The following is a 27707-nucleotide window of genomic DNA, read 5'->3' on the forward strand; positions in this document are numbered from 1 at the left end:
ATCATTACACTACTGTAAAGAGCTCTCGCAGTAGATTATCATTACACTACTGTAAAGAGCTCTCGCAGTAGATTATCATTACACTACTGTAAAGAGCTCTCGTAGTAGATGACCATTACACTACTGTAAAGAGCTCTCGCAGTAGATGATCATTACACTACTGTAAAGAGCTCTCGCAGTAGATGATCATTACACTACTGTAAAGAGCTCTCGCAGTAGATTATCATTACACTACTGTAAAGAGCTCTCGCAGTAGATTACCATTACACTACTGTAAAGAGCTCTCGCAGTAGATTATCATTACACTACTGTAAAGAGCTCTCGCAGTAGATTATCATTACACTACTGTAAAGAGCTCTCGCAGTAGATGATCATTACACTACTGTAAAGAGCTCTCGCAGTAGATGACCATTACACTACTGTAAAGAGCTCTCGCAGTAGATTATCATTACACTACTGTAAAGAGCTCTCGCAGTAGATTATCATTACACTACTGTAAAGAGCTCTCGCAGTAGATTATCATTACACTACTGTAAAGAGCTCTCGCAGTAGATGACCATTACACTACTGTAAAGAGCTCTCGCAGTAGATGATCAGTAGATTATCATTACACTACTGTAAAGAGCTCTCGCAGTAGATTATCATTACACTACTGTAAAGAGCTCTCGCAATAGATTATCATTACACTACTGTAAAGAGCTCTCGCAGTAGATTATCATTACACTACTGTAAAGAGCTCTCGCAGTAGATTATCATTACACTACTGTAAAGAGCTCTCGCAGTAGATTATCATTACACTACTGTAAAGAGCTCTCGCAGTAGATTATCATTACACTACTGTAAAGAGCTCTCGTAGTAGATGACCATTACACTACTGTAAAGAGCTCTCGCAGTAGATGATCATTACACTACTGTAAAGAGCTCTCGCAGTAGATGATCATTACACTACTGTAAAGAGCTCTCGCAGTAGATTATCATTACACTACTGTAAAGAGCTCTCGCAGTAGATTATCATTACACTACTGTAAAGAGCTCTCGCAGTAGATGACCATTACACTACTGTAAAGAGCTCTCGCAGTAGATGATCATTACACTACTGTAAAGAGCTCTCGCAGTAGATGATCATTACACTACTGTAAAGAGCTCTCGCAGTAGATTATCATTACACTACTGTAAAGAGCTCTCGCAGTAGATTACCATTACACTACTGTAAAGAGCTCTCGCAGTAGATTATCATTACACTACTGTAAAGAGCTCTCGCAGTAGATTATCATTACACTACTGTAAAGAGCTCTCGCAGTAGATGATCATTACACTACTGTAAAGAGCTCTCGCAGTAGATGACCATTACACTACTGTAAAGAGCTCTCGCAGTAGATTATCATTACACTACTGTAAAGAGCTCTCGCAGTAGATTATCATTACACTACTGTAAAGAGCTCTCGCAGTAGATTATCATTACACTACTGTAAAGAGCTCTCGTAGTAGATGACCATTACACTACTGTAAAGAGCTCTCGCAGTAGATGATCATTACACTACTGTAAAGAGCTCTCGCAGTAGATGATCATTACACTACTGTAAAGAGCTCTCGCAGTAGATTACCATTACACTACTGTAAAGAGCTCTCGCAGTAGATGATCATTACACTACTGTAAAGAGCTCTCGCAGTAGATGATCATTACACTACTGTAAAGAGCTCTCGCAGTAGATTACCATTACACTACTGTAAAGAGCTCTCGCAGTAGATGATCATTACACTACTGTAAAGAGCTCTCGCAGTAGATTACCATTACACTACTGTAAAGAGCTCTCGCAGTAGATTATCATTACACTACTGTAAAGAGCTCTCGCAGTAGATGATCATTACACTACTGTAAAGAGCTCTCGCAGTAGATTATCATTACACTACTGTAAAGAGCTCTCGCAGTAGATGATCATTACACTACTGTAAAGAGCTCTCGCAGTAGATTACCATTACACTACTGTAAAGAGCTCTCGCAGTAGATTATCATTACACTACTGTAAAGAGCTCTCGCAGTAGATGATAATTACACTACTGTAAAGAGCTCTCGCAGTAGATTATCATTACACTACTGTAAAGAGCTCTCGCAGTAGATTATCATTACACTACTGTAAAGAGCTCTCGCAGTAGATGATCATTACACTACTGTAAAGAGCTCTCGCAGTAGATTATCATTACACTACTGTAAAGAGCTCTCGCAGTAGATTATCATTACACTACTGTAAAGAGCTCTCGCAGTAGATGATCATTACACTACTGTAAAGAGCTCTCGCAGTAGATGATCATTACACTACTGTAAAGAGCTCTCGCAGTAGATTATCATTACACTACTGTAAAGAGCTCTCGCAGTAGATGATCATTACACTACTGTAAAGAGCTCTCGCAGTAGATTATCATTACACTACTGTAAAGAGCTCTCGCAGTAGATTATCATTACACTACTGTAAAGAGCTCTCGCAGTAGATGATCATTACACTACTGTAAAGAGCTCTCGCAGTAGATTACCATTACACTACTGTAAAGAGCTCTCGCAGTAGATGATCATTACACTACTGTAAAGAGCTCTCGCAGTAGATGATCATTACACTACTGTAAAGAGCTCTCGCAGTAGATGATCATTACACTACTGTAAAGAGCTCTCGCAGTAGATTATCATTACACTACTGTAAAGACCTCTCGCAGTAGATTACCATTACACTACTGTAAAGAGCTCTCGCAGTAGATTATCATTACACTACTGTAAAGAGCTCTCGCAGTAGATTATCATTACACTACTGTAAAGAGCTCTCGTAGTAGATGATCATTACACTACTGTAAAGAGCTCTCGCAGTAGATGATCATTACTGTAAAGAGCTCTCGTAGTAGATGATCATTACACTACTGTAAAGAGCTCTCGCAGTAGATGATCATTACACTACTGTAAAGAGCTCTCGCAGTAGATTACCATTACACTACTGTAAAGAGCTCTCGCAGTAGATGATCATTACACTACTGTAAAGAGCTCTCGCAGTAGATGACCATTACACTACTGTAAAGAGCTCTCGCAGTAGATGATCAGTAGATTATCATTACACTACTGTAAAGAGCTCTCGCAGTAGATTATCATTACACTACTGTAAAGAGCTCTCGCAATAGATTATCATTACACTACTGTAAAGAGCTCTCGCAGTAGATTATCATTACACTACTGTAAAGAGCTCTCGCAGTAGATTATCATTACACTACTGTAAAGAGCTCTCGCAGTAGATTATCATTACACTACTGTAAAGAGCTCTCGCAGTAGATGATCATTACACTACTGTAAAGAGCTCTCGCAGTAGATTATCATTACACTACTGTAAAGAGCTCTCGCAGTAGATTATCATTACACTACTGTAAAGAGCTCTCGCAGTAGATTATCATTACACTACTGTAAAGAGCTCTCGTAGTAGATTACCATTACACTACTGTAAAGAGCTCTCGCAGTAGATTATCATTACACTACTGTAAAGAGCTCTCGCAGTAGATGATCATTACACTACTGTAAAGAGCTCTCGCAGTAGATGATCATTACACTACTGTAAAGAGCTCTCGCAGTAGATGATCATTACACTACTGTAAAGAGCTCTCGCAGTAGATGATCATTACACTACTGTAAAGAGCTCTCGCAGTAGATTATCATTACACTACTGTAAAGAGCTCTCGCAGTAGATTACCATTACACTACTGTAAAGAGCTCTCGCAGTAGATGATCATTACACTACTGTAAAGAGCTCTCGCAGTAGATGATCATTACACTACTGTAAAGAGCTCTCGCAGTAGATGATCATTACACTACTGTAAAGAGCTCTCGCAGTAGATTACCATTACACTACTGTAAAGAGCTCTCGCAGTAGATTATCATTACACTACTGTAAAGAGCTCTCGCAGTAGATTACCATTACACTACTGTAAAGAGCTCTCGCAGTAGATGATCATTACACTACTGTAAAGAGCTCTCGCAATAGATGAGAAACACTGGAAAAGAAAAGCTGAAATACCCAAGAATTGAACATTACATTGGAATTGCAATACAATACAGTAGACAGTCAATTACAGTACAGTAAAAAAATAATAATAATAATTCAGCAACCTCGGCATTACAGTAAAGCTCTGATAATGACCAGTTTCTCAGTCTTCTGACCAAACACACCCTCCCTAGGCAGTCGTCTCTCAGTTCTGCAAAATACCAGATGTAAGAAGTGTGTGTGTGTGTGTGTGTGTGTGTGTGTGTGTTTCGCAGTCTGGGGATGTTCTATGTTCTTCACTCAGTGTTCAACAACATTATTGATTTGACTGTACACTGTAAAAAGGGAACATGTGCAGTTGTTGCTTTTAAGGAGGTTTTTCTACCTATAAATTCAAATTTTGTTGCTGTAACCTTATTCAATCAGCTTTATGTAACATAAAACAAGGGAATAGAGTGCCGAAGTTATGACGTCACTTTGTAGGCCAAAACGCGGAAGTGAGTTAGCATTTTAGCACTACCGGTTCCCTCACCCTAAAGTCTATGGGTTTTCTGAATGGGTTTTTGCTAAATCGCCTGAAATAAGGTCTGTGGTTAACAAAGCCTCTAAATATTTTCACGTTTTGATCTATGACATAAAACACACCAGTTATAACCTGCTTGTGATTTTTTAAACTTTATTGTGTCTTAAAAACGGTGGTTGCTAACAAGTTGCTAAAAGGGACTACATCCTTTGGCGGGGACTTTAGACGTCATCATGACCAACAGGAAAACTCTCACTAGCCCGCGTTTCAGCTTCACGCTTAGTTTACCTTTCAGTTAATATACACAACAACGTTATATACTTAGTCTTTTCAAATTGTAGTTTTTCCAAATATTGTTGTACACAGAATTATGTGATATTAAGGTAACCGATTACCAGTTCTTTATTTCTGTGGAGAGACAGTGTCAATGGTGTTTTGTTTTGTCCGGAGATGCAACCACAAGTCATCGAATCAAATCTCGTTTTACCGTTTTCCGTCCGATGTTACCCAGCGGAGACTCTTGGTTCGTGCCAGATGGAGTAAAAAAGGCTAGCAGTAGCAAGAATAAACGTTTTTCATAACCAAATCAACAGCTAAAATACCTTTTGTCTTTCTCTTAAAATATCTAAAAGCTTGTTTACTTTGCCACTGTTTAATGCAGTTTTATTAAAGGCTAACGTTACGTCGAGAAATGTGTTTAATTAAAATATTCAAAATAATACCTGGTTTATTGACTTTTATTGTAACTTGTTTGGATATAATTATAGAAAAGGTGGGTCCTGCACCCTGATATTTGTGAACTTGGCTTTTACCCACTTATAATAATATGATTGTATTTGTAAACAGCATTACTGGTAGTTAAGGCATTAGGTAACAATGATATTAATCTTTGTTATTTTAGTAGTAAATGTTAACTATATTTAATGTGCTATAAACGTGGACAATTCCCAGAGAACACGCTGATATGTATAGCCTTAGTGCACTGTAAGTTGCCTGTCTGACAAATACACAAATTAAATGTTAAACTATTGTATACTACTTGTATACTATTGTAACTACACCAGTCAGCTCACAGTAATGTGAATGTGAGATAAAAATTTGTGGCTCTCACATTGGGGCTTGTGGATTACCAGGTAAAAATATATAGAAAATGTTAACAAATGAGTATATATGGTTTATTTAGGGAACATATATGGTTTAATTATAGTCAAGTCAAGTCAAGTCAAGTATATTTGTATAGCGCTTTTCACAATACAGATTGTATCAAAGCAGCTTCACAGTATTAAATTAAAATAATACAACAAGGTTTGTTTCTAGTGGAATTTATTGATTGATAAAATCAAATTAAATATCCCCAAAATATCCCCAACTGAGCAAGCCAAAGGCAACAGTGGCAAGGAACCGAAAAACTCCATCAAGTGACCTAATAGTGTCCTAAAACTCCATCAGGTGACCCAATGATGGCGAATGATGATTCATTCATGATGATTCATGGCGAATGATGATTCATTCATCCAATGATGATTTCATTCATGATGGCGCCGCGGATGGCTGCCTCGGTGTGGAGCTCTCCAGTCATTGTGTTGTTTTTGTTCGTTTGTTCTGCGTTTAGTCATTCTTTTCCTATCAGTTTCACCAAAGACGAACTTCTGGGCATTAGGAAACACACACCAGACAAGTTTTTTACAGATTTTGATTACTCAGACGTTTTACTGGACATTCTCGTTGGAGGCGCAGCGGTGTTGTTAAAACGCGCGGTCAGACGCAAACGCGGGAAGCGCGCCGGCGCGCTGGTTAAACTCCGCGAGCGCGGCCTCCACACTGCACTACCCAGTATTCATCTTGCGAATCTCCGATCTCTTCCTAACAAAATGGACGAACTTCTTCTCCTCACCCGCACTAATAAGGACTTTTTTAACTCCGCTGCTCTGTGCTTCACTGAAACCTGGCTGAGTGAAGCCATACCGGACAACGCACTACATCTGCCGGGCTTCCAGCTGTTCCGAGCGGATCGCATCGCGGAACTAACGGGGAAAACGAGAGGTGGTGGATTGTGTTTCTACATTAACGAAAGTTGGTGTTCAGATGTAACAACACTGAAGAAGATGTGCTCTCCTAATTTAGAGGCGCATTTCATAAACTGTAAACCTTTCTACTCGCCGCGGGAGTTTTCCTCATTCATTCTCGCGAATGTTTACATTCCTCCAGACGCGTGTGTGAGCGCGGCGCTACAACAGCTGGCTGAACATATAGCTGAAATGGAACAAAGGTACCCAGACTCTCTTTTAATCATTCTTGGGGATTTTAACAAAGCAAATCTCTCCCGTGAACTGCCAAAATACAGACAGCATGTTACATGTCCTACCAGAGACAGTAATATATTGGACCACTGTTACACCACGATAAAGAATGCGTATCACTCCGTCCCACGGGCAGCTTTGGGGCTCTCTGATCACTGTTTGGTTCATCTTATACCGACCTACAGGCAGAAACTGAAATCAGCTAAACCTGTATTAAGGACTGTAAAAAGATGGACCAACGAAGCAGAGCAGGATCTACAGGCCTGCTTCGATTGCACTGATTGGACTGTTTTTGAAGCTGCAGCCACCGATCTGGATGAGCTCACAGATACTGTAACATCATATATCAGTTTCTGTGAGGATACATGCATTCCTACCAGGACATTCTTATCATTCACTAATGATAAACCATGGTTTACTGGGAAACTCAAACAGCTTCGTCATGCCAAAGAGGATGCTTACAGAAGTGGGGATAAAATCTTGTATAACCAGGCCAGAAACAAACTGACAAAGGAGATCAGAGTTGCTAAAAGAAGCTACTCTGAAAAGCTGAAAAACCAGTTTTCAGCCAACGACCCGGCATCAGTCTGGAGAGGCCTGAGGAACATCACCAACTACAAATCACCATCCCCCCCATCTGTGGAGAATCAACAACTGGCTGACACTCTCAATGCATTCTATTGCAGGTTTGAGAAGCCCAGACTCACACCTCACACCCGCCCTGATGTGCACTTCACACATCCACCATCACCTCCTGCAACCCCTCTCCTCCCCCCTTCTGCCATCCAACCTGAGCTTAAGGTCTGTGTGGAGGACGTGAGCAGAGTCTTCAAAAAACAGAAGACTAGGAAAGCTTCAGGCCCAGACGGCATCTCATCTGCTTGTCTAAAAGCCTGTGCTGACCAACTGGCCCCAGTCTTCACGCAGATCTTCAACAGATCATTGGAGCAGTGTGAAGTTCCCTGCTGCTTCAAACGCTCCACTATCATTCCGGTTCCCAAAAAAACTAAAATCACTGGACTTAATGACTACAGACCTGTCGCTCTCACGTCTGTGGTCATGAAGTCGTTTGAAAGACTGGTGTTGGCCTATCTGAAGGACATCACCGGACCCCTGATGGATCCCCTTCAGTTTGCTTACAGAGCAAACAGGTCTGTGGATGATGCAGTCAACATGGGACTGCACTATATCCTGCAACATCTTGACAGACCTGGGACTTATGCACGGATCCTATTTGTGGACTTCAGTTCGGCCTTCAATACCATCATCCCTGATCTTCTCACAGCCAAACTGACTCAGCTCTCCATGCCATCCACAATCTGTCAGTGGATCTCCAGCTTCCTGACGGACCGGCAGCAGCTAGTGAGACTGGGGAAACTCACATCCAGGACCCTCACCATCAGCACTGGCGCCCCCCAAGGGTGCTTTCTCTCCCCACTGCTCTTCTCCCTGTACACTAATGACTGCACTTCTAAAGACCCCTCTGTCAAGCTCCTGAAATTTGCAGACGACACCACTGTCATCGGTCTCATCCAAAATGGTGACGAGTCTGCTTACAGACTGGGGGTTGAACAGCTGGCTGTCTGGTGCAGTTATAACAACCTTGAGCTGAACACGCTCAAAACAGTGGAGATGATCGTGGACTTCAGGAGAAACACCCCAGCACTCCCCCCTCTCACCATCATGAACAGCACTGTGGAAGCAGTGGAGTCATTCAGGTTCCTGGGCTCTACCATCTCCCAGGACCTGAAGTGGGCAAATCACATTGACTCCATTGTGAAAAAGGCCCAGCAGAGACTGTACTTCCTTCGCCAGCTGAAGAAGTTCAATCTGCCACAGGAGCTGCTGATCCAGTTCTACTCAGCCGTCATTGAGTCTGTTTTAAGCACTTCCATCACTGTCTGGTTTGGTTCAGCTACCAAATCGGACATCAGGAGACTACAACGGACAGTCCGGACTGCAGAGAGGATTATTGGTGCCCCCCTGCCAACCCTCCAGGACCTGTACTCTTCCAGAGTGAGGAAGAGAGCAGGTAAAATCATCACAGACTCCACTCACCCTGGACACCCCCTGTTTGAACTGTTACCGTCAGGACGGCGACACAGATCACTGGCCACAAGAACTTCCAGGCACAGGAACAGTTTCTTTCCACAGGCCATTTCCCTTCTGAACACTTAACATGCCCCCCAAAGCATATGCCTGTAAGTGCAATACTCCCACTGTCTAGTGCAATAAACTCAGGTGATATTTATATCTATATTATTCATACTACTCAAAATACTGTAAATATGTTTATAATCTGTAACATGCGCTAGACTCCCACTGTCTAGTGTAATATTCTCCAATTCAGGTGATATTTATATTATTCATACTACTCAAAATACTGTAAATATGTTCATAATCTGTAAATGTTTATTCAGACTAAACCCAACTGTGACCCTACTTTTTTACTTTTATACTATTTTTATTTATTTTTTATATATTTTCATTCTTAGAATTTGTATTACTATGTTCTTGTTGTATTTGTATTTGTATATGTGCACTGGAAGCTTCAGTACCAAGAAAAATTCCTTGTGGGTGCAAGCACACTTGGCAATAAAGCTCTTTCTGATTCTGATTCTGAATGGAGAAAAAAAACCCCTTGGGAGAACCCAGGCTCAGTCGGGGGCCAGTTCTCCTCTGGCGTTTATTAACTAGAGGCCGGATTGTAATTTGAACTGTAAGATTAAAAATATTATATGAATGCCTGGCTGAAGAGCGTCTTTAATCTAGTTTTAAACTGGGAGAGCGAGTCTGAGCAACGAACAGTATCAGGAAGGCTATTCCAGAGTTTTGGAGCTAAATGTGAAAATGCTCTCCCTCCTTTGGTGGTTCTGGATATCCTAGGTATGACCAAAAGCCTTGAATTAAGTGATCTTAAAGAGCGCGATGGATTATAGGGCGATAGAAGATCCGTTAAATAGACTGGAGCTAAGCCGTTTAGGGCTTTATAAGTCAGTAGCAATACCTTGTAATTAATACGGAACTTTATAGGTAACCAATGCAGTGATGATAAAATCGGTGTTATATGATCATATTTTCTTGATCTAGTAAGAACTCTAGCGGCGGCATTCTGGACTAACTAAATAATATATTATAATATATTATTATATATATATTGATGCTATTGGACAATTCTCTTTAAATTCAACATAGGCTATATAATTATATACAACTATTATATTAAATGTTTGGAATTTAACTGTGTTATGCTTGTTCAGAGATTATTTGTATAGTTATCTTAAATACATAGAACACTATTATAACTCCTCTATCTCTCCCTAGTTTTACTTACCGAGACTCGATTAACCTTGTCCCTCATGCTGGCCCTTACAATACCGGCAAGTAAACCAGAATCTAGCTGCACCGTTCCACATGTCCAGATTTATAGTGATCTCTCCTCGATCTGTGGTTTTTCTATCGTCTAAGAAAAAGGACATAAGAGTGGAAATTGATACGGCCATAGCTAACGTTAGTGCTTCTGAGATGGTAAAAGCGCGTTTTTTTCCTGGCGAATTAGCAAATGGTATGCAAACATACAATCAAACATAATACAGTGAAAGATTATCTTTAAAGTTTATTTGGGGAACAATGATCAGGCATAATAATCTTAATCACAAAGAAAATAATATTAAGGTTTATATAAACTAAAAAATAATAAACGAATAAATAAAACATTAACAAAAGATTAAAAAGAAATCTCAGAGAGGCGCGCATAAACAAAATTAGTTTCTAACATTTTTGGAAAAAACGAATGGGCAATATTTCTCATGAAAAAGTGGATAAGTGTTCATACCATAGACTGTAAAAAACAGTTCATACACAGCGCAGATCATAATGAGCGAGCGTGTTTTTTAAAATAAAGTTTGAGGAAGCTTGATGATGACGTTGATCCGCGACCATGGTGTGATGGTGTGCTGTAGTCCGTTTATAGCCTACCGTTAGCATTTTATATCTGACGGCTTTATTTAGGCTTCAAAATGTATCAATTTTGGATTAACTTGTAAAGATTATCTTGATAGACAAAACGTGTAAGGGTCACAACTCTTTGTTGAACACAGATCTTATTTTTTGCGATTTTCCAAAAGTCTATGGGGAAAACGCATTGCTTTTCGATCGAGGGAACCCATGCGCCGCTAACTTCCGGGTTGTCCTACAAAGTGACGTCATAACTTCAGCACTCTATTCTGTTTTACCCTAACTGTGACTGCACCAGGCCTATAGAGGGCAGTATAGTCGTGACTCCTGTCAGCCTCAGGACCTCTGCTCTGAAGGACAAAGAAGAAAAGAGTGAGTGGCTGCGTTCCAAACCGCATACTCAATGAGTAGGTACTTAATTTCAATGAGTACTTACTTAACGAGCGCTAAAAGAGTAGGTACTTTATAGCCAAATCTCGTTGAGTATGAATGCGAACCGGACATCTGCCATGTGGATGTTATCATGTGACCTACGACGCGTTATCACACGCGCAACAACTTAAAAGATTCGAACGGACACGTTTAATTCATCTATCTGTAAATATCTTGATATTGATTAAACTTGCTCATTTTGTGGTCTTTTTGAAGAAACTGCTGCCCATTTATTTTGTGAATACATTTAGGGTTGATTTAAGTTATTTTATTTAACCTTATGTGAACTACCGTTTTATCCTTAATGATGTTATTTATTTTTATTACGAAATCCCAAAATTGTCATCTCTTGAATATGTTGTTAATTTTTTATATCCAAATATTTTCATCCACAAGCAAAAGTGGCTAACTGCTTTATTTTTTCCTCTTTTTCTTGTTGAATTTAACTGTCGTTTCATCTCTCAGGCCTATAAATAACAAAAAAATGCTTTTTTTAAATGTATTATAATGAATTATTTAAGAAAATATATATTAAGATATTCAACCTTGTAGGTTCTTTTTTCCTATGTAAAAAATCTCATATTATGTATGCAAACCAATTATATATATATATATATATATATATATATATATATATATATTATGGGTTTGCATACATGAGATTTTTTACAGATCTCATAACATCAGTAACTCGACAGCCCTACCTAGAACGGGTTTCCTCAGCGTTTGTAATGTCTGCACACAGAGCAGCTGTGTGAAGATTCGCCTTTGGAGGAAAACTGTTGATTTTATACTCGAAAATTAAGTATCATTAATATTAAAAATGAATATTACCTCAGAATGAATTGCATTGCTATCCCACCCCAAAACATACAATAATAACAACGATAAATGCTGACCAATACTTAATTATATGACTTTTTACTGAAAATTATGTAATTCAATAAAACAAACAAATTGTAATGTATGTCATATGACATAGCTATGCATGATTGAATACACTCTAGATGTGTATATAATGAACATATCTACATCTCCTTTCAAACAATTAAATCAAACATTAATTAAATAATTATATTTTATTTACTGACAACAATGAGAAATATTAATAAATTAGTAAAAGAATAAATGAAAGTCACCATCACACAATAAACAAATGCATAAGTCAACACATGAAACAAGCTTTATTCAAACTACAATCATGTATGTAGACTACAGGCGCTGAACCCCACATCCTTCTGCCGTCTCAACATAGCGGTTCCCATTCTGCGGCTTTATTCTGATGAATCAGCTGACCACCAGAGGTGAGCCGTTCCCTTGTGCCGGAGGTTGTTGCGTGATGTGTTGTGCTTCACAATCTGAGGCAAGTGGAGTGATGGAGGGACCATCTCCAGGATTCAGCTCTGTGCTCTTCATCCTCAGTGCTCACACCAGCCCGCTGACATTTCAGATCCTACAAAATGCACAAACATAACACAAAAGCAGTAATTTTAACCACACAATGTCATTTGATTTCAGTATTATTTAGAAGACAAAAACGCTTTTTTTCCACAAATGCCGCCATCATCTTCCCTTGCAGGTCCTGCTCCACCACAAAAGCTGTGCGGCAAATGCACAGAAATCAAGAATCAGAAAAGTGCTGTAATAGCTCTGTTTGAAATTACAATAATTAAAATAAACTACAACTTAAGATTTAAATAGTTGTTATTCATTTCTGTAGTATACTCACTCAAAGCCTTCATGAGCCACTCTCCACCAGATAAACACACATCTGTTCATCTGACCCTGCAACATCCAGACAAGATCCACGTTACCTCTGTGATTTATGAACTCAACACTACATTTACATGTTGAGGTTGTTTTAACTTTTTATCCAACATAAATGTTCCTCAATTTATCAACAGTAATGGACAAATAAAATAGATAACTTATGTTTAACGTTAGTTACTTTATAGATTTGTTCTACATAATAGCACACATTCATCACTCAGATGTCTATTTCATGTTGTGATATTTCAAGATTTTCCTGTCAGATGTAAATAGACATTTAAAATAAGCGTCTTTGATGTATGGTTTGTTTATGTAAATCCACTTTAGAGACGTAACTTACGTGTCTTTACTGGAGCTCCCCTGTTAGCTAACGTTGTATATAATAAAACGTGTTTTTACAGCAAAATCACAACTATACTACACTGTGTAACGTCTTTACACCTTCAACAATTCAACAGTTTACTCTACAGTAGTTCAACACATGCAATTTTGACAAAAGGAACTGTGTTTACTCACATTTGAAAGCACCTGCGTCGCCGATCTCTGCGCTGTTTGATAAGGACGTATCCTCTCGCGTGGCCTCCTGGGATAGAAGAGTATCCATCGGATGAGCTCTCAAAAATCTGTCCGGAAGCAGTAAGCCATCCGGGAACTTCTCGCCTACTCTTTTATGAATACTGATGTTTCGAACGTACTGCTTCCTTCACGTACTGTTTTCGCCTACTATATAGTAGGAAAGTAGGCATATTGGAACGCACTTAAGTCCGAATCTCGCGATAATTCGTACGTCACCCAGGTTATTCTCGCCTACTCTTTTGGATTCGTACATACTTTTTCGCTCGCCTACTCTTTTTCCCATACTAAATAGTAGGGAAGTATGCGGTTTGGAACGCAGCCACTGTTTGGCTGCTCTGGCTAACTTCAATGCAAAATAGTGATTTGGGGTTATTATACACATTATGTTGCATCTGTCACGAAGATGAAGGAAATCGTGTGTAAAAGTGTCTTCAATTAAATTAAACAAGGTTGAGTTGAATTAAACATTATTTGTTGAGTGTACTTACATCAAGGTGGAGAAGTGGGAAACTTTCATCATATAAAAAAAACGTAAGTAATTGTACCTAGCTGGAGAAATCAGGTTATATGGTTAACCCTAACCCTTGCTTTGGCTCTCAACGAAGGCGGTCGCATTTTCCTACCCTCCTCTCCCTTATCTTCCCTGCTTTGCTCCTCTCGTCTCGTCTACTGTCTTGTACTTTGAGAGACTCTCTCCGCACTGCTCTACAAATTAAGAAATTATGGATTTGATCAACTGGTCTCTCAACGCAATTGACACCATCTTCTCGACGAGAAGCTTGGGTTCGGGGGAACCTGACTGCCCTGCCGGAACGTTCGCAGCTGGCTACACGATGGACGCATGGGAGAGGTGGCGGGTCGTGTGTCTGGCGGCTCTTTCCGTGGAGGACGTTGAAGATATCTACCTATTCGGAACCATGATAACAGGTTTTCTGCTGTTTGGATTAGGCATTGCCCTGGTTTATCGAGGAATTAAGAAGACGGTGACAGCTGTCCAAAGCCCCACAAGGCTGCCCGTTATGATTGAAGCAGTGGGCAGAGCTGTTGGCACTCAGACTGTGACTATGAACCACAATATGGATAACATCATGGAGAAGCTCACAGCTTTGCAAAGGCAAATCGATCGTTTCGGAGACCCAAACGGACCAGGAGCTGTGTAAATTGGAATGCGGCTACTCGTCCCAAGACCAAACAACCACAATCTTATCTGCTTTTGGCCCCCCTCTATCAGCACTGGCCTTGGCCGAGGCCGCTGCTGGAACAACAACTCCCTCTGGAGAGAGCACTGCAGCAAGACGCTCTCGTTCCTTCCCCGACTCCCCACTGACACCTGCTGATTGTTGACTCTGTCTGGGACCTGATCAAGGTTGTCTCCATGGCAACTGCTGTGTTTCGCTATGACATCCTGCGGACTGAGGCACCTAGATTGGGATGCCAGGCGTAGCGACTCTTCAGGCCTACACATACACGAACTCTTACATAGATACAGATATGCAATCACCCTCCCCCACCCCCATCCCACGCCTTCGACGCTTTTTACCACCAGTTTGTCAGGCGGGTCTGTGACCAGCGCCGAAATGGCTGCAGGACCGGATGGCTGCCTGCCTTTGCTGGATTACCTCCAACCCCCTCTCCCCTCCCCCCTCCCCTGTTGCAAGTCTTGTGTGTTCATGTTGTGTACTGATTATGTGCAAATTGCTGAGGTGTTTTACTGTCCCCAAACTGTACTCCCTATTGGAGCATAGTCTGGGGGTTGCCTTTTTTTCTCCTCAACTCTCCTCATGTTATGCTGTATTCTTACTAACTTCAGGTCGGTCCTAAATTGCATTTCGTTGCCTTGTACCTGTACTTGTGTAATGACAATAAATTGAATCTAATCTAATCTAATCTAATCTAATATCTACTGTAAAACCTTGTTTTTCAGATTGGTTGAATTCAGTTATAATAAGTCTTCTTAAATAATGTATTTCATTTCAACAAAACCAGTTATTGTAGATTTTCTAAGTTGAACTGAAAAACAAAGAACATTTTCTTCAGTGTACTGAAGCTGCTTTATAGATGAAATGAATTAATTTAATAATTGTTGATCTTTACAACAGAACTGAATCAACACTGAACTGAGTTATTAGTGAGATATATATATATAGAGAGAACAACTTAATGGCCCTTTAAGATGCACACACAAACCTCCATGCCTGTCAGTGAACACCACATCCCCGCCCAGAGCAAAGCATCTAGAGGACCTTACCTGAAGGAGTATCACGTCCCACTACAGGAGTCAAGTCAAGTCAAGTCAAGTATATTTGTATAGCGCTTTTCACAATACAGATTGTATCAAAGCAGCTTCACAGTATTAAATTAAAATAATACAACAAGGTTTGTTTCTAGTGGAATTTATTGATAAAATCAAATTAGATATCCCCAGAATATCCCAGATATTCTATATATGCTATATTCTATAGCAGATATCGGCCTGGTAATCACCACACGTGCCTCTAAAGTACTGGATCCCTGGGAAATAACCAACAGCCAAGGAGAAGGCCATTCGCCTTAAGAGCTTTGCTTGGTTTGGGGGTTACCAGTCCATTAAGAGGAGAAGGCTATTGATGCACTAAAGTCAATGTGAACCGTACATCGCTGTTAGCTTGCATGACTCGATGATATCCCTCGATGCCTCGATGATGGCGCTAGCCGGCACGGCGGTTTATCACACATATATTTCACACGTATAGTGTGAGCAGTCGCAGCTCGATGGATGTGTGAGCACATAAATCCTGAGCTGTGACATCGCATGCGATCTACTCGTTCAGTGTGAGTAGGTAACCTTGCTGAATTCACACAGTGTATGCCCGCCTTAAACTTGATGCATACCAACATTAAGAAGGCAAGCACTCTATACTATAACCGTTTCCTTGATCTCACTAAAGCGTTGGTTATAAATCTGTTTTATAGGGAGGGAACCACTAACTAGACTTTGTTTAAGGCACAACAGAACAATCAATAAGGTAAGTTAGCTCTATATATTGCAAGCATTGCCAAAAACCTTTGATCTATAAACAAAACAAATAAATAAATGCTTCTCATTCATTTACATATTTTTATCTTATAACCCCCTGGGGTCGGCGGTCAGTGAGACCAGCTCGCTTTGTTTCTTATCAGTGCAAAAGAGACTCAAAATACTCTGTTGATTTTGATCTTACATATAAGTGTTATACATCATTCAAAACTGTTAAATGTCTTCTTTTATTTGTGTACACTCATAATAAAAACAAAATGTTGTGTTTTTCGTAAAATAAAGAAAATAATCATGATGCGCGTTCTGCCGTCTCTCTCAATGTGAAACTCGTTCTGAAACGTGACAGAAAATGACCTGTAACTCAGCGAATGTTTGTCACACAGACTTGAGACATATATTCTCTGTTTAAGTAATCTGTATGAAAGGTAGCGACATGTACAGTTTCTTCAGCCCGTGCTCATTAGCTCTAATGTGACCACACCCACGCGATTGACATGCAAATGATCCACGTGAAGGAACGCCGAGCTGTGAACGCCCTCATTACCTCAACACAAGGAATCAGAGGCTTCTGTACTCCTCTGCTTTTCATCGAGTTTGGAAGACACGTTGTGTTTGTGCTGTCCTGTTTACCTTGGATTTACCTCGGATTTACCTCAGAAGAGAAGAACACGATTTGAAGATGAGAAAGATTTTTAAAGTAACATTTTTTCACTCATAATAGTAAGCATGTTATAGTTGCATAAACTTTACATTGCAGCTACTAGTCAAACTGGTGCCAGACTAAAATGTACGTTATGAAATGAGATTGGAGTAAAAACATGAAGCCTAGTGTCGTACATGTATATACATTTTAGCATTGAATTGCCTACCTGTCTCTAGTTCACATTTCAACATGTTTCTGTCTATATATATATATATAGGGGACACGAGGCTGTTTTTATGTTCGATAATAAAACACAGCATGATATGAAAGTAGGCTAGTTATGAGTGTTTACTCTAATATGGTGAATATTATAATGTTTAGACCAGTGTTTACTGTTAAAACCTGTTAGCCTTCACGAGGACGCCGACGCACTGAATCATTCTTTGTTTAAATAGTTCAAAGTTACTATCAGATTTCATGTTATACCTTGACAAACTATACATCATTATAAAGATATAAGACTCAAGTTTCAGTATTTGACCACTATTGTATTCTGAGAAACTTATAGCGACAGTTATGTCTTAATTTGTGTCAGGAAAAATGAAAGTCGATACCTTTAATATGAATTATGAGCGTCAGCCGCTCCCATTCAGAAAAAAATCCTGTACTGTCGTCATGACAGCGATACACAAAACAATGTCCCTCAGGGCTTTTAGCTAAAAGTGCAGATTTGGAGAAATATTGATAGATTCTCATAGGTTTACATCAGATTTCTATAGACAGGAATAATATTTATTGAATTTATACCCAAATGCGTCGATGTAATCATTATGATCGCTAGACACTCTGATGTACTGTGTTTTCAGTCCATACCAACAGCCTGAGGGCGCCCTATGCACAGTATAGTCCATATGTGGACCACATGAAGAAGAGCCATGATCATGTGACACACACACACAGCTAACAGAGATCGCTGTAACATGCAGATAAACATGATTGCAATGATATTTGATTTACCTGTGTTCTTCGAGCCATGTCAGGTATTTTCATAATAATAGATTATATTTATAATGTAATGCTAATCGATACAGACTTTATCATCGTGCAGAATACTATAAAATAATATATTTTCTGTCTGATTTTTTTTAAATCTGAAGCCAAATTAGATCACAGAAGGTTATTTAAAACACTCGACTTGCGTTATAAATTAAGTTTGGAGCACAAACATGGTTTTAATCTCATAAATTGTTGTGTATTGATGGTGTGCTAAGCTAACATGCTAGCTAGCCCTAGGTGCACCTGCCACCTAGCAGTTATTCTTTTATGAAAATGTTTAAATAGGAATGCTAATTAAATACAGAGTTTTAGACTTATCAGCTTCAGATTTTAAATATAACATGGTCAGAAATGTGCCTTTAGCTGCAGTGCATTTCTAGATGGATACAATGCCAACTTCAGTATTATTTTCATGAAGATATTTCATAAAAATACATTTAGAATAACTTTACAAAATTTTGAAGCTATTTATATATATATATATAAAAAAAATCATTATGACAATAATTAATTCTACATTTACAATAAACTGCCAAGTGTCAGTTTTCAAATGAGATCATACTTGTGCTTTTAGTACAAAGGTTTCATGAACTGAATGTGTTTCAGTTTGGGTATGTCATTTCTGGGGATTTTTCAAAAGTGCTGCTAACTGCTGGCTAACAGATTAAATACTGTGTTTGTGGATATCTGCTCAAACGTAGATATGTATAATATGATAACAATAATGTTTCATAGTTTGGAGTGGCTCGATCGCTTCAGTAAATGTTCTCTGCACGCGCTGTGAGTTTGAAAAGCAAAACGCACCAAACATTAGGCTTCATGTGTTTACTCCAATCTCATATCATAACGTCATAACGAATGGAAACATTTGAAGTCACATATGATAATCAATATATTTTTCTCTAGTGTGTGTTACTGAAGTGTTCCTTTTTAATGATTGATAGGCCACTTGTTATAGGCTATTGTGATTATTATTTTATGCAGCCCTACACGTATATGCCTACAAGACACAACAAACCTGCTGTTCATTTTTATATATATATAAAAATACAAAGTGCCCAGTCTCTTTGACTCGCTTTACGACACTGTGCTCCTAGAACGGTACTTCAGAGAGCCTGTCATTGACAGAAAGAGTGGAAATCCATATGATTGGTGGAAACACAACACCAATCATATGGACACCATTTTTATTTTTATTTTTTATAAATAAGCTTATAGCCTATGTTACATGATCATATATTCTGACACATAAACAGCATAGAAACCATAAAATAATTAAGACCAACATTTACTTGCATCAGGCAACTCTGTTGGTATTTTTATAATTAGTATAAATATTTGTACATTTAATAAAATATGTGAATTATATTATCAGAAAACTGAATATTTAGCGTCGTCAGGCTTTTATTTGAGCTTACTGGATAAAACGACGGCGCTGCTCATAAACATGGCTGCTGTAAATTTGACCTGCCACAAGATGGCGCTGTTTTCAACACTCTTGATTCCTTGAATCTTTTCCCGAAACATTCAGGGGAAAGCCTCAGTGCTTCATGAGGCTTCATTTGCCCATCCCTAACTCCAAGTCCTTCTACAAATGAAATAAATCACATTAGAAAATAACTATACACAAATTAACCAGAAACATTCAATCAATACAAAGAAAAGAAAAGAAACAATGCTTACTTCAGATTGAGCATAAAACTTAAGGTTTCTCAATCAGGACAAGTGATTGTTTGGAGCCATAAGCCTTGCTTACTCCCGTTCCAATACAAATCTAACTACTTCTCTCCCTACACCTATTTTACACATGAGAGTATAGCTCTATGGTGTCTCCTCATGGTGGCTAGTACAATTACAACATATAAAAACATGTTAACAGGTTTGTGATTGTTACAATACAGACGTGATCATGTTTTGAAGCATGGCTTTCTTAGATTGGAAGGATGTCGGTCTAAAGTGGTGAAGGGGGGGATTGGAATCCACTGCTGCTTCAATGTATATGTAATGAGTGATTGAGTGATTACAATCAAGGTATTAATCAATATTTTTCCTTCTAAATATCACATGAGTTGAATGACTTCTCTAAGATTTTATTTTGTTATAGAAGTCACTGAAATGTTCTTTTCATGTATTCTCTAATGTCTGTATTTGATAGGAATGCAGTAACAGTGCTTGCTCATTTAGCCCCGCTTCCAGAAATGAAATATGGAAAGATGTTATGTTTGAGAAAGGTCTTCAACATGTGTCAATACATACATCTGTTTTACTAGGGTACTCTGACAACTATGGTCACAGGGGTCAATGAAGTCTATAGTTTAAGGCACCATTTCTTTGTTAAAGCCTTACTTTCCAGTTAGACTAAAGTGTAGCTCTCCTTGAGAGAAAGAACGCATTATCTTGATGTTTTGAGACAACTCTCCTGTTTATAGTTAGAGCCTGGCCAAATCCAACCTTGGAACCGTGTCGGTGTGTGTGTTAGTCTTCTTGTTTACAGGTTAAGGAACCACTGGCATTATTGGAGTGAGTTGTTGTTCTGGACACGATGGCGCCCAGCAACCCAAATCTGTGACCTGGAAGGTCACGACGTGCCTAACTTCAGGGTCCGAATGTCAGCAGCATAATCTGGAGATATGCTTCAGTCTATCTGTACATGGAAAATTACTATGTTTATCTATTTCTTTGCCAATCAGAAACTGCAACCTGAAGCAAGGTCGTAGCTTAGGCTTTGGTGTATGGTATAACTGCTCTGTGTGTGTGTGTGTGTGTGTGTGTGTGTGTGTGTGTGTGTGTGTGTGTGTGTGTGTGTGTGTGTGTGTGTGTGTGTGTGTGTGTGTGTGTGTGTGTAGGGTATAACTGCTGTGATCTTTGTAACTGTAAGCGGGGCGGCCTACGAACTCCTAGAGTCTTGAAGCTGACTTCTGCTGAAGAAACTGCAAACTATCTTCAGTCAAACTTGTCTTCAATTTATTATAATTCTGACTCTGGGTCTTCTTTCAAACATCAGGTCCTTGGGTCCTAAACCAGTGGTCTTACACAAAAAGGTCACGTTTGCCATTATAATTCCAGTCAATAAACAGTCTCACGTGCTCACACTCATTCTTAGGCACACATCTCAATGCCAATTCTGCTGCATGCAAAGTTATAACTGACTGCATTTTATGCAGGAATAACAGACCCAAAGTAGGAGAGTCTGGGAGCGACTGATTAGATAAAGTATGTCTCTCTGTTTTAAAGCAACAAAAGTTAATTGAAGGACTACATACGCTGTTATGCGAAGTAGAAGCTATTTTGAACAGTTGCCCATTAACCACAGTCTTCAATGACCATCTAGACCAGGAGCTCACCCCAAACCACATTCTACTTTTGAAATCACTCCTGGGTTATTCAATAAATCTGATCTGTACGTAAGACGACATTGGAGGCAGGTGCAGTCCCTTGCGGACGTTTTTGGATGCGTTGGATCCATGAATACTTACTCATAATGCAGAAGAAAAGCAAAATGGGACAAAAGAAGAAGGAACTTTGCAGTTGGTGATTTAGATTACACTGCCCCACGAGGCTCTTGGATCTTAGGACGAATTGCAGAAGTCATTCATGATCATAATGGATTAGTAGAATCGTCAAAGTTAAGACTCAAACTGGTGTCCTAGAGAGACCTGTAACTAAGATATGTTTACTATTGGAGAATATACCTTCATCCTAATAATACCTTCATCCCTCCAATATCAATAACATACTTTTGATATAATTGTGACATAACGAGCTGAGGTGGAGTGACAGGATCAGCCGCTGGAAGCAGAGCTGGGGGTTCCACTTGCTTGGGCGAAGCTGGCTACCGTAAGACCAGAGGCTTGTCCAAAAGGGAAGGACTGGCTGAATCTTGATGATGCTGGAGAGGGAGGCTGGGCGGGATCAATGAAGACAACCCAGACTCTGTTGAGGGTGATGAAACAGGCTCTAAGCTGGGAAGGAGCAGCGGCGAAGAAGGCACAGACGATTCAAGGCTGGGCAGGACCAGAATGTTGTTGTTAACACAGAAGATACTGGTTGGAGTGGGGTGGGGGTGGGGGTGGGGACCACTAGCTCTGTTTCCCAATCCATAAGCCCTTCCTCCTCAGTTTCCAGCTCCACCAAATCTCCCACTGGTACGGATGTAGCCGGCTCACATACCTGGTCAGACTTTCTTTGGGGTTTAGGCTCCCGGGCAATGGTCTCTGCTGTCCTACTCACAGGCTCCTCCATCACGGCGGGCGTTAACTCCCTGTCAGCTGTGGGATCTGACGTTGTGTCCGTGGTGTGGGGTGATGCCTGGCTTGGCTCTGGGTTTGATGACGCGGACTGGGGGTAAACACTTTCCAGACACCGGAGGATGGCCTCCCTCCATGTCCCGTCCGTTATGTCTGTTAAGTCACGGGGTTGGTGAGAGTTCGGCCCAGTCCAATAAAATCATATTTAAGGTCCCATCATCAAAAGCCGTTCTTTGGGTGAGTGTGCAGAAACTAATGGTATAATCCAGTAGTGAAAGCTTTTCCCTGGCTAAAGCATTAAACAACACTGCATATTCCATGTTTAGGTCAGTTCTTCTGTCACGTGTGAGCCAAGCATGGTGTAGGGTACTGACAGGACATTTACATTTTACATTTATTCATTTAGCTGACGCTTTTATCCAAAGCGACTTACAATTCCTATATATGTCAGAGGTCGCACGCCTCTGGAGCAACTAGGGGTTAAGTGTCTTGCTCAGGGACACATTGGTGTCTCACAGTGGATTTGAACCCGGGTCTCTTACACCAAAGGCATGTGTCTTATCCATTGCGCCACACCACCCCTTTGTCCAATCAGGACAAAGAAGACGAATACATAGACTCAATTAATAGAAAGATTACTTAACTTAAAATCAACTTAACATCAACTGTTAATGAGAACTGATAGAAGAGAACTGAAACAGGCAGATATATACTGAGAGAAACAAAGAGGATTAGATAAACACAGGTGTTACAAACGAATGAACTGATGAGTAACCAAAGTGACAAACTAGAACGTAATGTAACCTAGGATACAAACAAGTGGTGGGAAACTGAGAACAAATTAGACAGGTGACTGAAGATAAATGAAATCGAAACTAACTGAACACACAAGTCATTTATTTCTCCCGTTACCTGTGCACATATCAGTATCTTCCCTTCCACATCCGCACTCAGCAATTCAAAACTTGTCCCGTAAAGGATTGCAGACCTCTACCTTCTTTCTCCTTTTTAGCGCATTTAGTGCTCTTATAATTTACAGTTTGAATTGATTTGTATTTTCATTTTAAATATTTATTTACATCAGTTTATTTTGATGATTGTAACATTCAAGATTAATAAACAAACCATGATCAACTTAATGTTCTTGGATTTTAATGGGTATAACAAAGGAATCAACAAAGAAGTGTCTAAAATGTAGGTGTCTTTAATAGGAACCTATTGAAGCTTATAAAAGTCACTAAAATCACATTTTAATCATTATTTATTTGTTCTCTGATTGATTATTCATTGCTCTTCTTTTAAAAATATTAATATTCAAAATAACAAGATGAGGACCAGCTATTACAACACAAGCTGAAGATCATTAAACTAAACATACTAAACACCCAATGAGCCTCAAGAAAACATTATCATACAACAGAGCATACATCGTTAACAATGAAAGAATCTTCAGCTCCTTCCAAACAAACATCTTTATTTTTAGCACAACAAAAGTAAATGATCAAAAGTAAAAGTGTTTGGAAGTTCAGGTCTGGGATTCGTCTCTCTCACTCCATTCTCACTGACTCCTCCGTTTCTTTAGCAGTGAGAGGAAAGTGTGTTTTCAACTGCAGTTTATCCTCTTCGAAAAAATCTTTGGGACGCATTCGCTCATAAAACCCACTCTACACACAAACACAGATGAACAGATTGGTTTGAAACTTTAAGAGGTGAATGATGACATCAGGTGTGAGGTGATCTGATTGGTTCTTACCTTCAGCAGCAGGATCAATATGATAATGAGCAGGATGACCCCGCCCCCTACGATAGAGCCGACAATATGCATTTCATTGGGTGGAATGACAAACTGCGCCTTCACTGCAATCTAAGAGGAACAGAGAGAAACTCGGAACAGTGTCTGTATCTGTAATACTGTAAGAGTGAGGTCAGTCATGGACTCCTGCAGGTCTGTGGTGTGAGTTCAGACCGACACTGACAATCACGCGCTGATCAGCACAAGCACAACATCAGTCATGGCAAAGGTACAGATTTCTTTCACTCATCACCTTCTGGCCGGTCCACGTCTGGTTGTAGCGGCTTCTGTTGTAGTGGAGCTCGGCGCTGATGTCCAAGACAGAATCCTCTCTGAACTCGTGGATGGAGTATTTCTACAGCAGAAGAAACAGAGTCTGATTTCAGAGTTATTCCATCTTAAACTGGTGTTTGTCTGTGTTCGTCACTCACGCTCTCGTATTCCTTCACGTTCTGGAGAGCTGCGTCTGCCCTCAGGATGAAGTGAACTGCTGAAGCTTTCTGCAGATCAAACTGACCACACTCGAACTTCCCGCAGTGACCGTCCTGAAACATCCACACAACACTGAGAACTGAAACACTGACACCAATAAACCACAGAATCAACTGAACTAAACCGAGATGAAATCCAGCAGACAGAAGATGCGTTTACTGTGACTGCTTGAGATCGGATCTTAAAGGGATCGTTCACCCAGAAATGATCATTCTGTCATTGTTTATTCAGCCTCATGTTGTTCGAAACCTTTCTTTCTTTCTTCAGTGGAACATAGAAGATATTTTAAGAAATGTGTTTTTGGGCTGCACTGTTGCTTAAACACCAGTTCAAAACATCCCTTTTGTGCTCAACAAAAGAAAGAAAGTCATACTTTTGAATGACATGAGAGTGAGTAAATGATGACAGAACGGTCATGTTTTGGGTGAACGATCACTTCAACAGTAGCTGTAAAAGGGTCTATGATCTCTTACCTGCGGTTTGATGAATCCACACGGCACTGAGTTCTGTAGAGAAGAACAGAAGATGTTTATTCAGCAGAACACATGCTGGTCTGATGGTATGAGCTGATGAACGATTGACGCACCTCCTGCATGCTGAAGTTCTGAGGAGTTAAAATCACATGTGTAGTTTGACAGGGCAGGGTGAGCTTGAGCGACACTGGCAGACCTTTAAGACCCAGATTCTCCACCTGTGGACACAAACACACAGACACACAACAATCTGATCACGAGAAGCCCAGAAACAACACGATGAAGCTGTAGATGTGTGTTTGACTCTCTGACCTTGTAGACGATGTTGAGAGGTTTTGGACCTCTGTCCTCCAGAGAGAACTTCAGATACGTCACAGATTCTTCAGCCACTCTGACAAACACACAATAACTCAATAACTTCTCAGTCAATCATGTGGTTTTCTTTCATTTAAATTTATTGTTACTGTCTTAGGGCCTTATCATACACCCGGCGCAATGCAGCGCCAAGCGCGACGCAAGTGTGTTTTGCTAGTTTCAGCCCGACGCACTTTTCATTTTCACGTCCTGCGCTACGTTGTTTAACCCTCTGGGGTCGGCAAGCGCGCCCCGGCGTTTTGCTGGATTTTCTTCACATTGTAGCACTATAAACTTAAATTACTCCGTCATTTATGGTCATACAGAAAAAAGTTTCTACTTTTGTATGTGTCCACTTACAATCAAATCAAAACATTGTGCTTTTGTAAAATAAAGAAAATAAACAGGGTGTGCGTTCTGCCTTTCCGTCGCGGTGAACTTTTTTTTCTTGAGCACGTCTATAAACTGAAACAAAACTCAGTGAATACTTGTCACACATTTATGAGCCATATATCTTTATAAACATTTAAGTGTGTACTTTTAAATGATCAGATTCAAACTGAAAACAAATATTCTCTGTTTAAGTAATATGTATAAAACCAACAAGATGTCCAGTATCTCAACCGCTTGCTCATTATATTTAATTTGACCACGCCCACGCGCGCAAAACAGATTCACATGCAAATCTCCACGTGGAACGCAATCGCGCTCGTTACCTCAAAAACAAAACACCAAAAAACTTCACAAGTCTCTGCTTTTCGTCGAGTTTGAAAGACGCACCGTGAGCTTACATTGGATTTACCTCGGTTTCTGGTAATAACATTGTTTGTCTTTCCAATAAAGCCATTAAAACAGAAATCAAGTGAGAGAAAAAATTTACAGACAAAGAATAATTCATTAAATGTCCTTTGTTGAGTTCTGTGAACAGAAGAAGTGAAAAGTTAAATAAATGCCACTCACAGACTGATCGCCAGATCAACAGCGAACTGAACCGGGACGCTCCTCCTCACCTCCGTATCGCTGGTGTTTCCATTATTATCACTGTGAACAAACATACAGGATTTACTCATGATTGAACATTAAATCATTCTTCATAACCTGGATCGCAAGCGCACATCTCTGCTGAACATTACTGATATGAAACAGCCCTGAAAACAAACAAATCTGTCAAATTCAGGCTCATTCACCTGTTAGCGGTGATCATCATCTCCATCCTGTCGGACCAGTCGTAATCCCATTTCGCCATACGAAAGGTTGCCAGAAACTGAGTCTAGAAGACACAGATGTTGGTAGCATTGGCAAGAGAATGATTGAGAAAATTCTTTATATACACTGAACAAAATTATTTGTTCATTTGCACATTTTAGAGTGGCCTTTTATTGTGGCCAGCCTAAGGCACACCTGTGCAATAATCATGCTGTCTAATCAGCATCTTGATATGCCACACCTGTGAGGTGGATGGATTATCTCGGCAAAGGAGAAGTGCTCACTAACACAGATTTAGACTGATTTGTGAACAATATTTCAGAGAAAAGGGCCTTTTGTGCACATAGAAAAAGTCTTCGATCTTTGAGTTCAGCTCATGAAAAAGGGGAGCAAAAACAAAAGTGTTGCATTTATAATTTTGTACAGTGTATATAAACACTGTATAAAGAGATTTGTAGATGTAAACGTTACAGTGGCAGTTGGTTGGACATTGTAAACAGACTGGTCACATTTATGAATATGGGACTACTGAAACAAACTTCTGATATTTTATATGTACAGTGAGCGTGTCTGTGTGTCAGTTTGTTTGTCTGTTAGTGTGTCTATCTGTCTTTTCAGTGTGTCTGTCTGACTCTGTGTCTCTCTGTCTGTCTGTCTGTGTGTCTGTCAGTGTGTGTGTGTGTGTGTGTGTGTGTGTGTGTGTGTGTGTGTGTGTGTGTGTGTGTGTGTGTGTGTGTGTGTTTTACCGTGGTGCCGCTGCGGTACACTGGTAGATTGATACTGCAGGTGGTTCTGTTCATAGCACCGCTGTCACGCTCACCACAGCTGCTTCGAGTCCGGCTGGGCTGAACACACACACA

General features: G+C 39.9%; 2 protein-coding genes across 3 annotated transcripts in view; both read right to left on the reverse strand.

The window, feature by feature from the left end:
• Window positions 1–27707, reverse strand: part of LOC311286240 (integrin alpha-M-like) — a 153911-nt gene that overhangs the window by 36592 nt on the left and 89612 nt on the right. The gene's annotated exons all lie outside the window — the stretch shown is intronic.
• Window positions 23670–27707, reverse strand: part of LOC311286265 (integrin alpha-D-like) — a 44021-nt gene continuing 39983 nt past the window's right edge. The window contains exons 7-16 of the mRNA XM_084402401.1: window positions 27594–27692; window positions 26829–26911; window positions 26602–26682; window positions 25600–25678; window positions 25401–25505; window positions 25288–25320; window positions 24754–24867; window positions 24576–24677; window positions 24284–24394; window positions 23670–24194 (exon numbers count right to left, since the gene is read on the reverse strand). Of these exons, the coding sequence (XP_084258527.1) occupies window positions 24078–24194; window positions 24284–24394; window positions 24576–24677; window positions 24754–24867; window positions 25288–25320; window positions 25401–25505; window positions 25600–25678; window positions 26602–26682; window positions 26829–26911; window positions 27594–27692 (924 nt within the window). The 3' untranslated portion in view covers window positions 23670–24077. The remainder of the gene's footprint in view (window positions 24195–24283; window positions 24395–24575; window positions 24678–24753; window positions 24868–25287; window positions 25321–25400; window positions 25506–25599; window positions 25679–26601; window positions 26683–26828; window positions 26912–27593; window positions 27693–27707) is intronic.

This window comes from Rutilus rutilus (genome assembly GCF_951802725.1).
Source record: "Rutilus rutilus genome assembly, chromosome: 2".
Taxonomy (NCBI): domain Eukaryota; kingdom Metazoa; phylum Chordata; class Actinopteri; order Cypriniformes; family Leuciscidae; genus Rutilus; species Rutilus rutilus.